The 21,552-nt window shown below is 40.0% G+C and overlaps 2 protein-coding genes across 3 annotated transcripts; one reads left to right on the top strand and one right to left on the bottom strand.

Moving 5' to 3' along the window:
* The first annotated feature begins 986 nt into the window (after positions 1-986).
* On the top strand, positions 987-4,233 carry tmem267 (transmembrane protein 267). Its single transcript, XM_061292840.1, has 3 exons — positions 987-1,062; positions 1,506-1,956; positions 2,069-4,233. Exons 2-3 carry the CDS (start codon positions 1,573-1,575, stop codon positions 2,402-2,404), a joined length of 720 nt encoding a protein of 239 aa, XP_061148824.1. The 5' UTR covers positions 987-1,062; positions 1,506-1,572; the 3' UTR covers positions 2,405-4,233.
* On the bottom strand, positions 3,522-20,532 carry il11ra (interleukin 11 receptor subunit alpha). Of its 2 annotated transcripts, none has more exons than XM_061292830.1 (12): positions 20,381-20,532; positions 11,629-11,725; positions 9,237-9,303; positions 9,001-9,170; positions 8,609-8,723; positions 8,351-8,514; positions 7,578-7,741; positions 7,344-7,488; positions 6,990-7,082; positions 6,135-6,237; positions 5,949-6,028; positions 3,522-5,155 (listed from the first exon to the last, which is right to left on the bottom strand). In XM_061292830.1, exons 2-11 carry the CDS (start codon positions 11,723-11,725, stop codon positions 5,950-5,952), a joined length of 1,197 nt encoding a protein of 398 aa, XP_061148814.1. In that variant the 5' UTR covers positions 20,381-20,532; the 3' UTR covers positions 3,522-5,155; position 5,949. The 2 variants fall into 2 exon arrangements, with proteins under 2 accessions (XP_061148814.1, XP_061148815.1); XM_061292831.1 differs by having other exon boundaries at positions 9,001-9,167.
* Between the last annotated feature and the right edge of the window lie 1,020 nt (positions 20,533-21,552).

Below are 21,552 nucleotides of genomic sequence, written 5' to 3'. Positions count from 1 at the left end.
CTCTCTTAACCTTTGATGCTCCTTGTGCATGTGTGTCACTTTAAAAGTACCTTGCTCTTCTCTCTTCGTTATTCTGACAAGTTCTGGCAAGCCAATACGGGGACTGAGGACAAATCAATACACCATCTAACAGCTGTCGGCTGGTGTGTGCGTGCGAGCGTGCTTGAGTGTTTATTCATTCATTGTATTGGGCCTTTATTTTATTAATTCACAAGCTATTCAGTAGCTTCCAAATGTGTAAAGATAGTGTGACGCCCTCATTTGTTCAGTGTGGGTCACACTCGTACCCCCTCGTTGGCCGCATTTCAAGTTCAGAAAGAAGATTGAACCCTTCACCTTGTATCCGGACCCGGCTTTAATTAAATGGCAATTGAAATGGTCAGCCACGCTCTTTGTCTGAGGCCAAGATGTGACCCACATTAACCTTTGATAGCTACCGTGTGTGTGTGGTGTCGTGTTTTGTGTTAGTGTGTGCGTGCAGGGCAAAGCCATCAAAAAGCTTGACAGCCTCTCTTAGCTCTAATGACTACTTTGACCTTCCATTGATAAATGGAGGAATGACACAATCTCTCCTTCTGTCTTAGGCGTGCAGTGCAGCCTTTTCTTTTCTATGACGACTGCTTTTATTATCCATTAAAGCTTAACATTTGTACAAATTTGGCTGCCACCAAAATAAACAAAAGATCCCTTGCAGAAGAACCACATCATTCTAAAAACGGCTGTTATGCTAATATTGCTTAGGTAGAAACCCCATTCAATGTATGGCAAATAGGTTTTAAAGCACTAAAAAACAAATTTTAATTAGTTCTTTAATGAATTATGCTGCCAAAATGTGCATTTGTGAGTATATTTGGATAAAATAGTTTAAATGCGTCACTCCACGAGAGCGACGCGGATAAAAGCGCTAGGGCGCTGTCCGTGGTGCTGAACCGATATTCTTACAATCCACTGAGGGGCGCTCACGAGCTCTATCCACAGTGGGCCGACTGTGGTTTTAGATAAGAAGAAGAAAGATTCCGCGTCTGTGTATTCTGTTTTTGCAGCACAGTTCAAGACAATGGGGTGAGTGTTATTGTGTTATAATCTCAAGGGTTAAATCCACGCTATTTTATTTAATGCATTCATCATTTCGTTTTAAATGTAGTTTGAGGAGCAAATGGCATGTTTGATCGCCGTGTTATTCGATGTTTTTGGAGCTCGAGCCGCTGTCATCCCACACAATGCAGCATCCCAATGCAAGCTAGCCCCGTGCGAGCTGTCATTTAGAAAAGATCTGCTTCTTTCTTTTCCTAACAAGACTAATAAACATGATTGCTGCCTTAATTGTACCCTTTGTGCATAGAATAGGGTTTATATCCGATTTTTTTTTTTTAAATAACACGATATAGTTATGTTAAGTCACTTCAGTGGTTATTTAATGAAATCGTTGAATAAAAAAGTACCAGTATAATATCAATAATGTAATGATTCGGAGTACTAAGTACCATTTTTGTTTGTTTGTGCAGTTTGCCAGAGTCCTTGTGACCTTCAGTGGTGTCTCTTTGGCTACCACCCACCCGGCTGTTTATCAACATGCAAGGTTTCTACTCCAAGCTGGACTCTCCCCCACTGCTGGGGGGAGAGGGCGCCCCCGTACCCCTGAGCCTGGCTGTGGAGACGGAAAAAGCCCAGGCGCTTTTGCAGACATTCAGCTCCGCCTCCCTGCTTGCCTCGGCGGGTTTGGGCGTCTTCTGCGTGGCGGCGGACCACGCCCTGCAGCTTCCGCTCATCCAGCATCACCTGTGGCTGCGCGCCGCCCTGGACAACGGGACCCATGCTGTTGTGGGCTTGTGGTCCTGGGCTGTGGTCATCGGGCTCAGGAAGAAAAGTGACGTCTACGAGGTGCTGCTGGCGGGTCTCCTGGCGTCTATCATAGACTTGGACCACTTCTACATGGCCGGCTCGCTGTCACTCAAGGTGCTTTTTGACACACAAGCAACATTTTAGTTTTGTAGTGATGGGGAAAGAAGTTTTTTTTTAGTCCACTAGACAGAATTTATTCTAATTAATAATGCGTTTTGTCACGCAGGCCGCCGTCTCCCTGCCTCAGCGGCCTCCTCTCCACTGCTCGTCTCTCATTCCCGTCCTCTGCCTGTCCCTCCGCTTACTCATGTGGCTGGGACGCCTCAAAGACGCCTGGTGCTCGTTGCCGTGGATGCTGTTCATATCCATGGCGACGCATCACGTGCGGGACGCTGTGCGCCGCGGCCTGTGGGTGTGTCCCTTGGGGAACACGGCGCCGCTCCCCTACTGGCTTTACGTCAGCACCACAGCGACGCTTCCTCACCTGTGCTCTGTGCTCATGTACCTGACCGGAGCCAGAGACGTCATCTCCACCAAACACGGCGTCGCCATCGATGTGTAGACTCCGTTAGGAGATTGTGAGGTGCAACAAAAGGGATGGCAAATTAATGGAAGGGAGAAACTATGACGCAAATCCCAAACAAATGAGTGCCAACTTTTACTTTCCTACCCTGTAGGTAGTTATTGCTTATTCACCTTTACGATATTTATCCAGCGATGACTAATTGATATTATCACAAGTACACTGTCTCTCACCAATATTTACTTGAACAAAATGTCTGAAGTGTCGCCTTACTTCAGAATGCTTCAATTGCACTTGTTTTATTGTAGTCGAATAATTATTTTTTTCACTGTCCACATGCGAATCCCCGTGTATTTAAATACCAATTAACATAATATAATTTATAGATTATTTTAATTGAATGTTTAATTTTTTTTTCATTTGAAATTTTAAACCATATTTATTTGCTATTTATTGTTATACTGCTGAGGAAAATGTCGATTAAAACACAGATTTCCACTTTGTATTGCGATTTAACTAAATATATTTAGCTTCGTGTAGAGACAGGGTTTGAATACGGCTAGATTTTGTCCTCATTTTTAATCTGTATAGAGAAAGTCGTCTGTTTTGTTTCAGTATCATGAAAAGGCTGATGTCATCCTGTGTCCACTAGAGGGCGACAAAGGACCAAGGTGGAATTGACGATTAGTCCATGCAAACGGTATGTTTATTTTCATCGTGTGCTGCTGTATTGTACATTTTGGCATCTTATGGTTTAATAAGACTTTGTTATCACTTCTGCTATTATGATATAAAAAATGTTTGGAAATATTTGTCACAAATAGGAGTTTTACAAACTTGGTTACGAAGAGCAGTTTCTAAGGACACATGCACTTAGAATAATGTTTTTCCAGAAACTAACAGTTGTTAGCCAAACCTCTTATCACTGCTTAAGTCATCCACTTGAAACCTCTTTTGCACATAAGTTTGTTTCCATTTATTTGCACTGTTTAGTTGCTGTAAAAGAAAAAAAAATACACATAAAACAATATAGAGAATGCACTATTATTTTAATCTCAATAAACAACATCTGGAATATGAGTTTGCTACAGGAAGCACAATGCCACACAAGTTGCGGCTTTTTCCATGAAGAATTAAAGCACCCGAAAGCTGCCGGTGTGATAAAATAGTATTTATTTTTTTACAGAAACATACAAAGGTAGGGAGGGCACAAATAACAGCTTATGGTGATATCTGGCAAACAAATGAAGCCACCAAAAAAAAAAAAAGACACTATGTACATCTGAGGATAGATGCCTGAAAGAGGCTCCTGGCATCACAAAATAGAGAGAAGACAAAGTTTCTATGAAGACTAAGAAAAGGCTCACATGGAATTATGGACAGTCTCTAATACTGCACTTTGCCCAAAAAATGTAATTTTATTACAAAATGTGTCTTTTAACACCAAGAAAAAAAAAAATCCTAAGTGTTTGTTGTCAGTACAAATCTAAGTTTAAATCTAATTGAAAAGTTTAACTCAACAACCCCTTCCACTTTTTAATTATTATTTATTTTTCTTAGATATTAGAATTTAATGGAAAAGAACAAACACTATCCTCTCCATTAAATATATTTCTTAGATTGTCTGGGACCTTCCTACTTGACCCCAAAAAATGAAATGAAAACCATGTTGAATGATCAGTCCAATAGAATAACAGAACAGCAACAATGCTGGGGACATAAATACCGATATCCTCCAGAAACATATTCTTAAATGTGGTCATCTGGAATTTCAAATTCAAATATTTCCATCTATTCTTAATTCCACAAACAGTTTCTTTTGAACACCTTTGATTTTCCCAATGAACTGTGTGATCCTGAATTGCTTACGTCCATCCAAAAAAGTTTCATGACATACATGTGATATACAATAACTCACAAAAACAAAGCTTCGACTGGATCTGTGCGTGTTATGCGGGGCTAGCTTGAGAGAACACGGTCGTCAAAGCGCTACTAACTTGACATCGTACACGGTCGGTCATGTGACTGCACAGCTTTTGGATGACAACACGGTGACAAAAACACAGGCGAGATAATGGAAGAGGAAATACGACACAAACTGAGGTATTCGGGGCGCCGCTCGTTACTGCTTCCCGAAGATCACAAGCTTTTATGACCCAAGCGGCGTGAGTGGCTTTTGTTGGGTAACCATGGTAACCGCTATCTCACCGGGCCACAATAAGACTAGTCAAATAAGGGACTTAAAACTGTCCTGTATTTTTTTTTTTTTCCTGTTTCTCCAAAGCTGTAAGACATACAAGCATTTGGCTATACCAAACTAGGTTAACAATTTGTCAATTATTTAGATTTTTCCTTTATTTTAACCCAAATACGATGCGCTCACACACATCCGCGGATGGACGAATACAAAAAAAAAAAAACGACATTAGCATGCAATACAATTCAAGTTGCCCACTTGTTGCCAGCTGCCCTTCTTCAGGCCTCTTTGACGCTTCAATGCTGCCAGATCAACTCATTCACAGCGTCGAGTCTGTCGGCTATATGTATCCGGATAACCCGTGACGATTAAAATAACCTGAGGGGTCATTAGAAACGTCCCACCAGGAGGCTCGTGCTGCAGATGCATGGCGCGGAAATGTCAAAGAGTTTGTTTTGCGTCGTCACAGTTCTTAAACGGATTCCGGTTCGTCTACGGTAGTTGGATACGGAACGTCGGCGTGCTGTCATGACGGCCGACTTTTCGGAGGAGCCCTAGAACGGGCCGAGGAGTAGATGATGTTTGACTTTAACCTGGAGAGAAGAAGATGGAAAAGGGGACGCCACATTAAAAAAATCCATATATCAATGTCAGTAAGCACTGCCAGATGGAAATGACAGAGTGGAAGACATATTTACAAGACCATATGTGCTTTTTATAGCGACACGTGGACGGCATTTGCTCCAATGTTTCATTTGATGTTGTTTAATCAATGCGGTGAATGCCAAGAGATGGATTCAGTCCCTTGGTATTTTTTTGTTTTGTGTATTTGTTTGTTTGCCGCACAGCCATGACACTCGTGATTTTGCAAATGGATTTCGAATAAGAGAGCGTAGCCATTGGCTTTATAATTATGTTAGCCACAGAGGCCATTTGTGCCATCCGCAACTATCTCCCAAACGGGCAAAGCTGAGGAAATGCACAACCACACGTGTGGGAAGTGATCGTATTCGGAAAACGTGTGCGACGGCACGGAAAGATATTGAGGAAGATAATAGCGATTAGTCCTGAAGATGAGTTTCACGCAATGTGGGATTTGCTTGAGCGTTTTATTTCTAACCACCGTGTCCGGTCGGCGGGGGGGCGGAGCTAAGCCATGCGACTTAGCCAGCCTACTTTGTTGCTATATTTACCAAATTTTAAGAAGCGAAAAATGCGATGAGCAATAAATCAGAATCTAACTTGGAGTTCTAAACTGCGCTGTCCCTGGTGGTCATGGTTACGCAACGACATACTTGCACTGGCAAAAGGTTTGGTGGGGTGAGTTGAGGCTACTTTAGACCCAAAAAAAAAAAACATTTTCAATTTTTTTATGATAATACTCACATCAAACTGGCAAGGACTTCATTTTGACCATAGAGGTGAGCTCTTGTTTGGTCACATGCTCACGCCGCCTCTGCCTCAACCTGCAAATGGAAAGCAATTTGCATTTAAATAAAATAATAAAAAGAATAAATGCGGGAATAAATAAAATAAGATAACTAAATGAAATAAACAGCAAGTATGTCTTACCACACCACAAAGATGAGGGAAACGACGGTTGCTACGATAACCACGGCAAACAAAACCAGGAGAATCACCAATCCCAAATTACCGTCGTCTTGCAGAACCGGCCCTGGAAAAAATTTCATGGGGGAGAAAAAATGGTAGAAGTTAAAAAATAAATAAAAACAAAGCCGATGTTGAAAAAACGAGATGCAGAAGTAAAATAAAAACAGCATTGTCAGAAGGACACATGAATGTGTTTTGGGGTATAAATTATTCTAAATAACCTATCATCACTTTACATTCAGATTTAAAACATGCCAAGAGTAAACAGACTCGCACAAAGTACACAAATACAAATCACAGAGAGGGAAATCCACATTTAAAAAAAAAATAAAAATAAAAAATCTTGCGGTAGTGGACTGATTGATGCGGCCCGGGTAAGAACACACAAAGAGAGTGCATCTGGTTCACAAAACATTTCGAAGCTCTAATCACTCACAGATGCACTTCTCCAAAATTGAGCGGCTTTAGAAATCCAAGTGCGTGTATAGAGCTGGTACTTGTTTTTTTTTTTTGAACACGTGTTGGCAACAGCGTGCCAGGTGTGTCAAACGGCTTGCCGCCATTTACCTTTTCACGAGTTCATAATGTACAAAAGCAATGGCGGCTGCAGTTAGATGTCATTTGAAGAGTAAGCACTAACAGTAAATGCTGCCTTATTATTTTGCCAGTAATGGCGGTCGCCCGTGGCGACAGGAATGTGCTTCGATCAAAGTTTGACCCCAAACGAATCTTCTTTAATCATCTTGGCACATTGATGTCAAAAAACGTAAATTGATATTGCAAATGGCCACACGTTTATCATTTGGAGAAACTTACTAAGTGACTTTGAAGTCGATGTTTCTGGCTTTGTGTTGAAGGGAAAAAAATAGTCTGGAAAATTCTCCTCCAGAGGTTCAGACGTGGCGGGGGCTGCGGGATGAACGCACAAACACGTACATGTGTCAGTTGCGGTCGACATCACGGCTTGCTCAACTCGAGTTGTTTTTGCATCGCTGACGATATGCTGGGCTGAATTTACAAATACCGTACATTTCGGACTGCAAGCCGCAACTTTTTTGGCAAATTTTGAACCCGGAATCACCAGTTTTAGCTGGTGCGCCTTATAGTCCGGTGCGGCTTATAGTCTGAAAATTACGGTAATCAGATTGCAAATAATGATCTTTTTCTAACCTTCCCAGGGCCGACCGTAACGGAGAGGAGTCCAGTCACTCCACTGGCTATCGGCGTCAAGCTCGTCCCTGGCTCGGATTTGAACTTGATGGGGGTGCCCAACCAAGGCGTCAAAAATCTCCACTGAACTGTCCTCGGTGTAAACCTAATGGAGAAAGAAATGACAGCAAATGGTAAGTACTTGGAAGATGATCTGATTTGGGTTAACTATTAATTAAAATCTAAAAGACTAACCTCTGACCAGTACTGAGATCCTTGTGGCCTGTATCGTACATGAAACACGAGAGGGAAAGCATCATGTAGTGGCCACGAGGATGGAAGGTTCCATGAGATGAGAAGCCTCTTTGGAAAGCCTTCCACCTGATTGACCAACAGGGACTCAGGAGGGTCGGGTTTTACTGAAAAGACAAAAGTGTTTGGATAAGCTAATGACCATTTGCCTGGAATCTCGCTTTGGTTTGTTTTGACACGTTAATGGCACGGCAGTGCATGGACCGGAAAAAGCTTTTAGTCAAACTGACACTCCTTTAATGCAAATTCGCAAATGTGGTAAAGTGCATAGTAAATACATGACTTTTATTTTACATATATATATATATATATATATATATATATATATATATATATATATATATATATATATATATATACACTACCGTTCAAAGGTTTGGGGTCACAAAATTGTTTGGGTGACCCCAAACTTTTGAACGGTAGTGTATATATTTATTTAAATATTTATAGATTATATATATAATCTTCTGTGTAGAAAATCTTATAATATATATGTATACTTATATTCATAGATTATATATAATATTATATAAATATAAGATATAATTTATAATATTTAATTCATAATATTTCATTGTAATAATATTTAATATATATATATATATAATTCTAATGTTTATTTTTATTTTATTCATTTATTCATTCATTCTAATTGATTTATATAGTACTCAGATACCTTCCCACCAATTTTGTATTTTTTTTTTTAGCATACTTACAGAGCTTATCCAGCTTAAAGCGGGCAGATGTTGTCTCGGAACCGAGCGCGTTCGTGGCCGTGATTCTAAGCGTGTGGATCGTCTGCCAAAAGGCTGGGTGCTCGACATCGCAGTACTTATGGACTGGGTCCACCAGGCAAGGCTGCCCGGCTTGTCCATTACCCCTTGAAAAAGACACAAAAAAACAACTCAAAACTTGCATTTAGATACAAACAGTGCAGCCAAGTGGGTACTTTAGTTGCAGTAACTAACTTTTACCTGAGGGAGGCGTTGTACTCGACTGGAAGAAAGGTTTTGACTGATTCTACCCAGGAGCAGCGAACATGAGTGTGATTAGGAACTTGACAGGAAATGCTGAGCAGCCCTGGAGGGTCTGCAAGAACAAAAGTTAAAGATAGAACATTCAGACTTGGTATCAAAGAAGTAATTGAAGTAGTGGAAGAGGTTTCATAAGCAGTTCGAGGAAAACAAAGTTCTCTCCCTCGAAGGAGGGCCACTTAGGGAGCCATTTCCTTTTAGAGACAGTCACGGGAAATGGAGTCTTTGTCATTGTAATGGAATTAACACGAGTTTTCCTCGAGGACCCAATCTTTCAATTACATAACTGAGTTTAATTTATTGATGAAAGATTAAAACTGTAAAACACTTACGGCCAAGTCTCAGTTTGATGGAGTGAAGGAGGAGCCCGTGGTTGTCATAGCAACTGTAATTGCCCTGGGCTGAAAGGTTAACGTGAAGCAGGACCAACGATCCATCCGATGTCACTTTGTGCCGAGGCAACGCTTGGTTGTCGTCGAGATGCCACGCCACCGGTATCCTACTGGGCCAACGTGTTAATAAGCTTGATTTAAAAAAAAAAAAAAAAGCAGAGATTAAAATTCCTTACTTCATTTGTGACTTCCCACATGCCAGTGTCACATTGGAGTCCAAGCGCCCGTACTGCACGTCCGAAACTGCAAACACAGACATAAAATATTAAAGCGCGCCGCTTGTCTGGCCGAGGCCCGAACACTCGTATTTTGCGGCGCCGTGGTCTGTATTAATGTGATGTATGTGTCACGCTTTGCACCGGGGCGGACACAATAACATAACCATAGAAGGTTCGTGGTCCTTCAGGCACCGAGCTGGAACCGACTTTGACGTTCTTGCTTGCGAGTGTTTCGGCTTCTCTGGAAGCTTGTCTGGTTAATCACTTCATGAGCATCAATCAAATGTTTTGACACAAATAATAAACTAGCAGGATGAGAATAACATTAAATCAGAATCATCTTTATGGGCTCAGTATGTTTCCAAAAAAAAAAAGAAAACGCACACAAGGAAATTGTCACTGGTTAGCTTGCGCTGCTCTCGTGGTTTACTAAAGATACTAGAAGCCTTTGAAGAGTTCTTCCTTGATCAATGATTAAACAAACAAAAACTTGATTATTGGTCTGCTGCTCCTGTTTGGCACAAAAGTGGAATACAGATTGGATTGTTCACGAGTCACAACATCAGACCTTTTATGTGTCCACAATGTCTGACTTGTTAGATTCAAGCAGATGGAGGATTTCATATAAATCCAATTTATAAAAAGTCTGCACAGCATGCAAGGTACTGTATTTTCCGGACTATAAGGCGCACCGGACTATAAAGCGCACCTTCAATGAATGGCTTACTTTAAAACTTTGTCCTTATATAAGGCGCACCGGACTATAAGGCGCACCATTAATGCATCATGTCGGATTTTTAATCCGAATCAAATCATTCTCCATTTTATCTTTTTTATTTCAACTTCAGATGCAACAAATTATTTTATAATCACAAAATAATGATCCATAGTCTTTTTGATTCATGATTCATCGTCTTCAGCGGGCCACTTATGATTGATTTCATGACACAATGCTTCGGGACAGTTTAAATTTAGGAATTTGGTACATATATAAGGCGCACCGGACTATAAGGCGCACTGTTGGCTTTTGAGAAATTTTTCGGATTTTAGGTGCGCCTTATAGTCCGGAAAATACGGTGATTGAATTATATCTGCCCTGAATCACAAAGAGTATTTTTCTCACGCAACCTTAGCGACATTTAGCAATAAAGCAGCCTGACTTTTCGAGGTCTCCAAAACTGCTTTATCCAAAATACTGCAGTCTGAACGTGCGTGTTTAAATAGCTACATGATATGAACGTTGACTTTTACAGCACATCTCAAGTGGAAAAATATTTGACAGGGAGTACAGAGCTAAGCACACACTAACTTTAATTAATTCACAACTTCTGTGCCCCGCTCTGCTGGACTTTTTTTTTTTTTTGCTAACTCACAATTTGGCCCAAGTTTCAGTTTCCTGTTTTTCCATACTTATTTGCTCAGGCATAATATGGAGCTTATCAGCTCTGATCATATTGATTTTTCTTTTTTTATATATATTTTCAGACCCTTCGTTTTTGTGGTTGTGTGTAGTGCAAAGATGTCTGGTTCGAATGTGTGTCTTCATGTTTTATTGGCAGTCAAGCACATTATTCCCCCAAACCCGCAGCGTTCCACTCGTATCTGATTTTGCCTCTGGCAAAAAAAAAAAAAAAAGCCACGGCGCATGCACAAGTACCCACACAAAAGCGCACGCACATGCATTTAAGTGCATGCCTTCACATACACAAATAAACTTTCACACAAACATATGTGTGGAGGAAAGCTGGTCAAATCAGTTCTTGAAAAAGTTAAAAAAAAAAAAAAAAAAAAGAGTTGTGTTGGGTTACAGGAAGGGGGAATAAAACTGACAATTTTACGGCCAGTATTCTTATTAATGAAATGAATAATTTAACCTCAGCTTGGATCAGATAACAGACACAGCAAGGAAAAATATTGGGGAGGCGTTAAGAAAAGAGGAAAAATGTCTCCGTTAGAAAAAGTTGTGCCACGACAATTTCTCAATACCGACAAGGGGAAGAAGAAGAAAAAAAACACGTCGACAATAGAATTTATGCGAAACGCTAACCGAAGAAAAAATTCAGATGGGGCTGAAAATGCTTGGAAAACCATAAAAGTGAACAAAATGAAGGCTTTGCAAGACGATGGGAAAATGTTTTCTTTTGAATGCGTGTCTTTTATAGTATTTTCCCAAAAGACAAAAACATACATTATAACCAGTTATTTGATTCTGAATACGAGATGTCTTCTTTTCTCTTTAACTGAGCGCCCAAAATACTTTTTATATGTGCATGTGAGTTTTTTTATTTTTTTTAACAAAAGTATTTTTAAATATGTCCTCACGATAAGTGAAGGAGCGTGTGTCTGTTACCTTCGTTGGTCCAAATCTGGGCACCACTGAGACCTAGTGACCAAGATAAAAACCAGATGACTGTCAGACTCCCAGGACTGGACAAAAGACCTGGCATCTGTAAAGACACACAAGGGATCATCATCAGGACTCGAGACTTATCATAATAGTAATATTTGACTTTTATATGACTTTTGACTTGGATTTTGAGCGAGCAATAATTTAAAAGTTGCTGATGTGACTGAATTTTAGTCAAGCTATGAAACTAATAGAAGACAGCCCTGCTCCAAGGCCAGTCAACCACTTTTCCCATTAAACTTAAATTTGCAACGAAAACCATATGTATTATATGTCAAAACATCTTTTTGAAAAATTCTAAAAAAAAAAAAAAAATCCAAAAGATCAGCATTTTTAGTCAATTATGTAAAAAAAAAGATTGATACATGAAACTTAAATATTCACGCAGTAACTTGTATGCACGTTTATTTCTAACATAGCTCCAACGTAACTCTCAAAATCCAATTCAAGAAGACTGCAAAAAATTGATCAAAATTGAAAATATTTGCATTGCGGTGCTGTCCGTCTCTGGCATTGCGGTGTTACATTCACCACGTTGCCAGTCTGACCTCTCAAAGCACACTCAGCAGATTCAAAGTTGATATGTTTACATTCCTTCTCCTCTTGCAGCCGTGCCACCTTGCTGCTAGAGGAAAGCCTCGAGAAATGTGAGACCTTCCGTGTCTGCCATTCACATTCGGACCATTACGAAATCCACTTCTAGCAAATTTCATGAATCAATCAATTAGGTCTTGGCTCTCTGCTTGTTCACTATCTCAAGGAGCACTGATAACTCCTCAAGTTCTTTCCACAGGCTGTTTGTCTCTCTGCAGGATTTCTGTGTGACTCAGTTCTCCCAATTGTCACGTTTCACTATCTCACCCAGTAACAAACAGTAGTAAACTTTCCGCAGCCATGGATTTCATCACCAGAATGCCATAACCATGTCTAAAGTATGCCCAACAAATCCCAAGTGCCATTTTCCTAAAACAGATCCTATAAAGTTCAAGACACTTTATGAAGAAAAATATTGGTTTGAACCCCAATTGAAGAAATGAGGCCAAGTTGAGGAATCGTGACAGAGGTCAAGTATTAGCTCATGCTGAATCTTAGTAAGTGTCGGAAAGAAAATGGAGTACATACTTCCTTAAAGATCAAAACAAATCCTTGGCTAATGACAAAAACAGCTAAAAAGTTGCATGCACACTTGCATGATGACTAATCTGATTCTGGAGTAGACACTTTTAACCGTTGGTCTGTGCGGCAGCACAATCACGCATCCTGAGTCACTCGTGCTGCTGCATGCCACTGCACATTCGGTCATCTTTACGAGAGCAAAAAAAGCAAGACAGGAAAGGGACTGAAAGAGAGAAGGGGAAAAAAAAGAAGGTGGGTGAAGTGGGGGCTAACGTACAAGATGATAGAAAAGCTGAACTATCTGATTTTTATGACTAGAAGTTTCCATGACTACGCTTTTCTTTGTCTTCAAGTTCTTTTTTTTTTTTTTTTTAAGTATTTTTATGGATGTTGGCAAACACTTTGGCTGGTCCTCAAATGCAACAAAAGTATAAAAAAAACTGGGTGTGACTTATAGTCCGAAAAAAAAAAAAGTGTTTGATTCAACATCAATTTAGCTAACGGTGTATATTTATTTGATTTTTTCATGTAGGGTCAATGAGGGAGCTTGTGCTCAAGATTAAATAAATGACAAATTGAGGTATCAGCTAGCAGCATGTGTGCGTGCATGAATGTGCACAAGCGCTGAACCAACAAGATTTGAGGGTCAAGCCAAAATGTGCGCCGTGTTAACGGGGGCAACACTACAATGGGTCCTGTGTTTACCCAAGTTGCTATAGCAACCGCTGCACATTCATTTGGCTCTTTCAGACGACAACAACTCTACTGACAGGCATTTACGTTTTACTCTGGAGTCACCCATTTAAAATATAACACACAAATGTTTATGAATGAATAAAGAGAATTTCAATCTTGCTATGATGGAAGACAGGACACTTAGTCTTCTCCAAAAGTTTGTGCCATATACAATCTGTGAAAAAAATACCAAAGACTAAACACACAAAGAAATAATGGCTACCATGTGTATACACTCACAGCACTTAGCCAATCTGCAGATAAAGACCAGAGTGGCTATAAGAGATTTTCAGAGTTGGACTAATGACATGTTAAGCAATCTGCCGGAGGCTTGTTATTGAGCTATTCAAATGACTTTTCAGAATTTGGTATGTGTATCACAACCTTGACTTAGGTTTTCGTGCTTGTTTGAGTGACTGACTGAACGCTGCGGCAGAATGTTGGCCTAAATTCGACAATGCTGGAATTTCCTTTAGCTCAGCCGCCAGGGCAAGATGGCTACCATATGCCAGATATTCACGAAATGCATACTCGGGGGGTTGGATGTGGATTTGGCCACCGTTTTGCTCACACCTCAAATTTGAAACTAAGTGCATACACTTGATAAATATTAACATCTGAGATGCGGTTGACTTGATTTCTGGTCATTGTTGTCTAGTTTTTCGCAACAGTGATTTCTGAGGAAGAACTCGGAGAGTTACAACTGCTAAATCTTACCCACAAAAATGAATAGTTCATTAATTGACATTTTTAGTGCTTAAAAAAGTAGCCGTGTGACTCGAACTTCTTATTGGGTTTTTTTTTATTTATTGCATTCTTTGAAAACTGGTTTTACTTATTTCCTACCACATGTTTTGGATGTAGCCACTGGATGTTTGTTTTATATTATTATACTTGTTAATCTTATTCATTTTGTATTTTTCACACAGATATTTTGTTCCATCTGACAACCTGAGGACCAGAAATTGTGTCCAACAAAAGACATCCCTTGGGATGATTTCTGACAAAGCTGCTTCTGCAAGTTTGAAGGTCAGTTTTGCTCTCGGGCTTCCTAATGTAGCTTGATCTTGGTTACGTAAAATGATTTACACCTTGTCTTTTGCTTTCACGCCAAACGAGACAATGCGCAGACCTTTTTGTTCTAAACAAATGTGCAGCAGCTCTTTCCTCTCTTCATACAAGAATCATAAAAGCTCCATCTTTAGGTCCACTTTTCAATTAACCTCTAAATCCTTATGTTAGAAATGTAGTAACTACTGGAAAGCATAGAAATAAAAAAAAAAAGTCTCCATGAGGAAACTCAACTGCCACACTTTTATGGAGTTCAACACGGCTTGACTGTTTGGATTCTATTCAGATGGAGCCAGCTGTAATAACTAATCTGGGCACCACCAAAAAAAAGAAAAGCATGTGTGTTTGGAAAAGAGGACAATTTAATCTTGCCAATCATGTGCAGATTAATCAACATTTGTCAATATATTGTAATATTAGTTAAACACCAAACAACCTATCACATCTGCTCTCTGTTAAATCAGCAAAGCTTCAATGAAACGCTCAGCCCAAATCTAACCAATCAATTTCTAGCCTTATAATTTATGACCAGATCAAACAACAAATTAAGATAAGACATTTGGCTTGCTGTCAAAACCCGGAAAAAAATAACTCAATTGCATGAACTCTTACACATACACGCTCAGTTGCATAAGATGATTGCCGCACTTATCGCAGTCCAAGTCCATAAGACAGCAGGTTGACTGACCCATACAAAAAAAAAAAAAAATCTGGTTTGCCACACTGTGCTGATCGCCTGAGAGAGCAGAGCGAGCGAGAGAGAGAAAGTAAATGCAGCGTCCAAGTGCGTTTGACTGGCGCCTTGCAACTGCTGGAAGCAATTATAGAGACATAAAGCAGATAGCCGTTTTACACGAGGTCGAGAATCAGAAATGCATGCATATACACAAAATACAACGTGCACATTTAGCAATTGATAAATGTGTCATTTCATAACAATGCACATTTCAAACAGCCATCCCAAACCACTGTCATTGTATTTTTGTGTATCAATTGTGATTCGAATTCACGCAGATTTCAATTCAAAAATCATTAACGATGAAATCAGCTATTATTGTTTAGCCGGACCTTTAACACAGTTACCAGAGTTTCCGCTATTTTCTTCCAGCAGGAAGGAAAAATATTGGGAAGAGCACCCCACCTCCTTCCCCCTTTTCCACCCATCCCCTCCCACTCAAACGCATTGTGACCATCGAACATTGTAACCCCAAAATTTCTCGAGGGGTGAGTCATTCTGCTGGGAATTCCGCGCCTTTGCCCATTGCTACCGAGCGTCCTCGTACACAGAGAAGAAAATTTACGAGTAGAAACTGATATTGGAAAAAACAGTCGGTAAAAAAGAAAATATGGGATGAACAGACTATAACGACACGCAATATAAATCAGCATCTGTTTAAAAGTATGAGGACCTTCAGGACCGACAATGCACAATCCAAACTAATGAGTGTGTGATGATTTACAGTAAACACTGCACAAAAAGCATTTTTTTAAATTATATCAACAGACAAATCCTTTACATACAGCTCCGAGCACTTTGTCTGGAAGACTTCTAGTAAACAGGAAGTGATGCGTGTTTGCAGGAGTTGATATAAGCGGTGACGCAAAACGGATGATATATGTCATAAAATTTACAATGTTCTTGCCAAATTAAATCCGTGTTCAGATATGCAATGAGTGTTAAGGCACTTGACTTTCAGTCGGGCCTTTTTTTTTTTTTTTATTCACCACGTGTCAAGAAGCGATTGTTGAATATTTAAAGACAGTTAATAAATTATCCATGAATAAGCACCTGGAATCTGGGAAGGGAACAAGAAGTAACTAAGTGAGTGATAAAAGATGAACATCTGCTTTGAGACATTGGGTATTTGTTTACAATGAGTGCTTGCGTAACTCAAATGATGATGACATGTACTTCTGAGATGTAAACACTTCTGAATGATTAAAAAAGAAACGTCAACGCTTGATTATTAATGTCAAGCTGGCAGGACAAGAAATGTTTAATCAATGTTGTGCAAATAAGAGTCTGTCCTATAATAACCCCCCCCCCCCCCATGTCCTTATGTAAAGCAAACTAGATTAGCTCCATTTTTTTTTTAGTTTCCTCTTCCAGAAAAAATGTCTCGCTAATTAGAAGTCATTTCCATGTAAGTGATGAGGGCAGAGAAAGGTGTTGCTAAGAGCTGGCGCCCATTTCCAGACTCCAGTCCCGCTATATAACAGTGAAGTCAAGACAAAATGGCCGACTATAAATCGTCCCAAAATTGAAAATATGACAAATGTTAGCATGCAACATTCAATAGAGAAAACTGTTAAAAATCCAAAAATTATAGACTTTAGATACCGCTGTGGTTCTGAAACAACTATAAAATTCCAAATAAAATTTGATTCCACATAATCAAAATAATAGCACAGTAGTCTTTTGATGGAGCCAAGCATGCATGGCAGCTACAAATTTATACCCGCTCTGACAGGTTAGTGTTTTTACACTTTAAAAAAAAAAAACAACAACTTTGTCTGTAGGTGATTCTTATCTAAAAGAAAAGACTTAACATTGAACTTAACATCATTTCTATTAGTTTCTGTCATGTACCTGCCAAATCTGATATCATCATCATGCTCCATAAGGTCTCTTTAACCTCCTTAAAAAATACAAACGCTCCGTAAAAACAACAAACACAGCAGGAGCAGGGGAGCCACGAGGCATAAAAGCACAGAGCGGGAGAGGAAAAGAAAAGAAATGGAATTTGGGTCAAAGGTCACAGTCAAATTTCACTGAAAAGGTGGAGCTGGTTCATCCTCATCTTCAATAGACATTCCAACACGATGATGTCGGTCGGCACCGACGTGAGCTCACATAAAACGTGTTTTTCACGGCCGCGTGTTTTTCTCAAGAACGGATCCTTCATCGAAATAAGTTTTGCTTCGTCACGTCAGACTCAAAAATGAAAGCGACAAGTCTATCAATTATTGAGGATGAGTCCGTAAGGGTGCAGACGGGAAATAAAAGCGTGGCCGCACAAGTCGAGATAGCGGAACACTATTTTTTTAGCGTTTTATCTTTTTGTCCAAGGCCGATAAACTTGCATGTTCGATACCACTTTTATTCCGACTGATACGATACCAAGTACCCGATACCACTAGTACGTTTGATACCATTATCAGTTTACTATCGGTAGCATTTTCCTTAAAATGCCCGAAACTACTGGGATTTTTTTTTGTAATTCTCATTTCTAATCTTGAACGGCCACAAATTGGCAGTACAAGCTGCCATTGCGAATACCGATACCAAAAGCCAGGTGACTGACATTATCCCACTCTGAAAATTACATTCAAATAAGATAAATTAATATAATAACTGAGGTCCATGCAGGTAAAACGTTTATTTTCAATTAAAATTCCATGAGCATTATCATAACACTATCACTATTTTTATTGGTCAGTGAAGCTTAAAGGAAGCCACAACTCTAAGCCACAAGACCAGACTCCACTTTGGTGGCTTCACTATGTGGCTTGGAGCAGTCGGAACTGTAATTAATATCGGGAAGTAAGGTCGGGACTAGAAAGGGACCAACCGCTTCGAAGTTGAGATTATTATTGCCTCAAAAATACTGCAGTCTACTTTTTGAGTGGCATTAGACGAGATGAAAAAGAAGCAGAGTGGAGAAGAAATGCCCCATTGTAGGGCCCCTCAAAGTTGGTTCGATATCAAAAGCTGGCTCTCTCTGCCTCTCCCATACAAACACACACATACCGAGAAAAGTATGGCCTCAGAGTCGGATCTGGCAGCCAGCGCCGAAGTTCTTGGAGCAGCTTTCGCTCTAATTTTGAATTGATTACCAAGGGTCCACATGTGCGGAGAAGAGAATATGAAGACTGGTATGATTATGTGTTTATAAGTACGTTCGGAACCCCTGGGTCACTACGCATGTGCTGAACGTACATTGCCCATATGTGAGTCTTTGAGGAGGTCCATATGGGAGCCAGTATGTGTACACGTATACAGTTTATGTCTATGTGTATCTTGGCTAGTGTTGGAGAAGAGATTGGACTGCCAGGAAGAGCTGTCAAGCTGTGCAGGCTATCAAGGGAAGCTGAAGTGAAACTAGAACCAGAACCTCTCTGAAACACAATTCAGCGAGTGTGAAAAATAACTAAGCCAAGCCAAAAAATATGATTTTGTGCTTCAGTAGAAAATGTTGGCTCACTAGAAGTTGAGTACGAATAGTGGAAAGGTGGCGGTTTGCAATCTGCAGGTTTGTTATTGTGAGGACACGTTTTATTGTCGTGCTTTTGACAGCGGTGAACTTCTTTATAAATGTTGATGACACTGAGACTGAGAAGAGCACATTTTTATCGTTCGGTCATGATAGTTTGTTTTATTTATTAGTAGTAAATTTCTCGTAAACTTGCGTCACAGTAAAATGATCAAACTGGATGATAAAATTTAAAACTAGGGAAGGGCGAGTACCGATAACGGCCTTATTTCGAAGTATCGGAACTTGCGGTTGAGGCTGGTAGCAGTATCGGCGCCCTCTGGTGGCCGTTTTACGATCAGAAACACGAAATCAGAAGAATTGCTTTCCGGATGATTTTAAGAAAGAAATGCTCTAATGGGAAATATAAGTCTTTATTTAAAATCGTGTCATACTTTTCAATAGAAAATTGACTTTATTTGGGCAGGATCAATTTTGATTCCTCTTTTGAACTAATCTGTGAGGATTTTTAGTTTGACAGTGGAAAAGCAATACCTGGAACGAAGAGATTTTTTGGTTATATAACGGGACCAAACATCGCTTTCTCCGAAAAATGGACCAAGGAGAGATTACAGTACTTTTCCTGATTAGCCAGGAAGGTGCAAAGTGAAAAGTAGTTTGCGCCGCCTCAAACTACTACAATGGAAAATAAATCTGAAGCAAATTTTTATGCACTCCTACATGGTAATTCTGTGTTCATGAAACGTAAAACTTCATTTTTAAAACTTCCACAGTGGATTTGAAGTGGAAGAAGAGCAACATCTCATTTCCCTAAAGCGTCCTTGCACAAAATGCCCTTTTCTAATTGGAGTGACAGTCAAGAGGGGGCCACAAATTGCTGCTTATTTTAAGCAAAATACCTTTACTCTACTACTCCCGTGACGCCCCCCTAGGCTTGGGTCTGTTTGCATTCCATGTTGGACTCTATTTAAAGCCTTGATCACTTCACTGGCTGCAGGAATGCACATTTGTAGTGCCTAGACCACTGTCTCAAATCTATTTTCTCTCCAGTGGCAAGCGCTCCATGAGAACAGGTATGATGTTGTTTATCATCGGGTGGAGAGGGGGCGGGGAGGGGGGGGGGGGGGCAAACTGACCTCTTTGAGGCTCTTATTACGACTAAACAAACAAACACCAATTGGACTGCAAAACACATACTATGGTCGTAAAATGATAATAAACAATTATCCAGCAATTTAAATAAGACATAAAATATTAATGCAGAACAAGTCCAGAAAAGCGCTATATAGATTTGATGCATTATTATTATTATTATTATTATTATTATTATTATGCATTTTAAGTTTTTGCTTATCGCATCTGATAGTTGCATGACACGTCCCCACGCGGACAACATCGGAGTAATGTCCCTGCGGTCCCAAAGAATGAGCCGGATAAACTTTCTGGCAGCCGCACGCGCATGCAGCCAGCGCGCTTAGCGAATGTCCTAACACCCCCCCCCCCCCCCCCCCCTTTCCCCCGTGCGCTCTAGTTCAACGGTTTAAAATGAACTAACTTACCTTGGAAAATCTCTTCCCCTTGAGTCAAGCGGACATTATTATTTCGTCTCCCATGTTTGGAACTTTCGATAGGTGTTCTTCGGATTCCCGGAGAGACGAGAGGTGAGCGAGCGCGACACGGTAACCGAGTAGGACAAGCAGGAGGGGGGAGGAGAAGGGGCAGGAGGGTGGGGGCAAGGGAAGAAGGCCGGTCAAGCTGGGAGAAAGCTCATTGGACCAGCGAGCTGCCAATCATTTAACGAGTAGGCGGGGTGTGACTGTAAAGCGATTATATTGAGTCTGGGAAAAACAACACAGGGTACAGGTCTGAGGAGAGCGACAGTGGGGACAGAAAAACTAAAAGTAGGGTGGTGATTTTTGTTCAAAATGTCAACTTTTGTAGGTTTATAAGTGCTACAAACACATTGCAAAAGTAAAGACCCGAGAGAACATGATGATGTTATTGCGGCCCTCTAATTGAATACACATGAGCTCTTGCAAACTTGTTTACTGTATGCTGCAAATGTATTTCTGATCAAAGTCATCAATCAGAATAGATAAATCATTGGGTCGTCGGTGCAAATGCACTGTGTCATTTAAAATAGATTTCCGTCTGTTTGATGAGTCATTGTCTATATGTGGATCCAAGCTTGTTTCACTTACTGATACGGGATCTCGTTCTATACTAATCCGTTGCACAATGTGAGAACATCATCACTTGAAAGCCATTATAAAAAAACAACAGCCTTGTTTATACCTGGAAAAAGGAAAACAGCACTCAATCTAATGCAGTCAAGAAAATGTTTATTTTGACATTATCAGTCAATATAGCAAGATTTTTGATCCACCCGTTTTTGCATTCCACTCTATTCAAAGAAAAATATATATATATAATTCAAAATTGGATGAGTCACAGTCTGTCTCGTTAAAAACAATTACGGTGAACAAGACACACAAAGCGACAAATAGCAACTTGTCTGTTTTGGTTGAAACTGTTTCGTTCAACTCTTTCCAAAGAATTAGTTTTTTTTTTTTTTAAAGTTTGATCTAAAACCGATGTTTAATTTGGGGCGATTCACTGCCCGTCTCAAAAGATAAAATTAGATAGTGAACAAGACTATAATAAGACAAGTGACCCCTTGTTTGTTTGTATTATCCGCATTTGAATTCAAAAATAGTATATTTTATAAGAT

The sequence above is a fragment of the Syngnathus typhle genome, linkage group LG12, assembly GCF_033458585.1.
Source record: "Syngnathus typhle isolate RoL2023-S1 ecotype Sweden linkage group LG12, RoL_Styp_1.0, whole genome shotgun sequence".
NCBI lineage: Eukaryota > Metazoa > Chordata > Actinopteri > Syngnathiformes > Syngnathidae > Syngnathus > Syngnathus typhle.
This window is presented reverse-complemented; position numbering and strand designations above follow the sequence as displayed.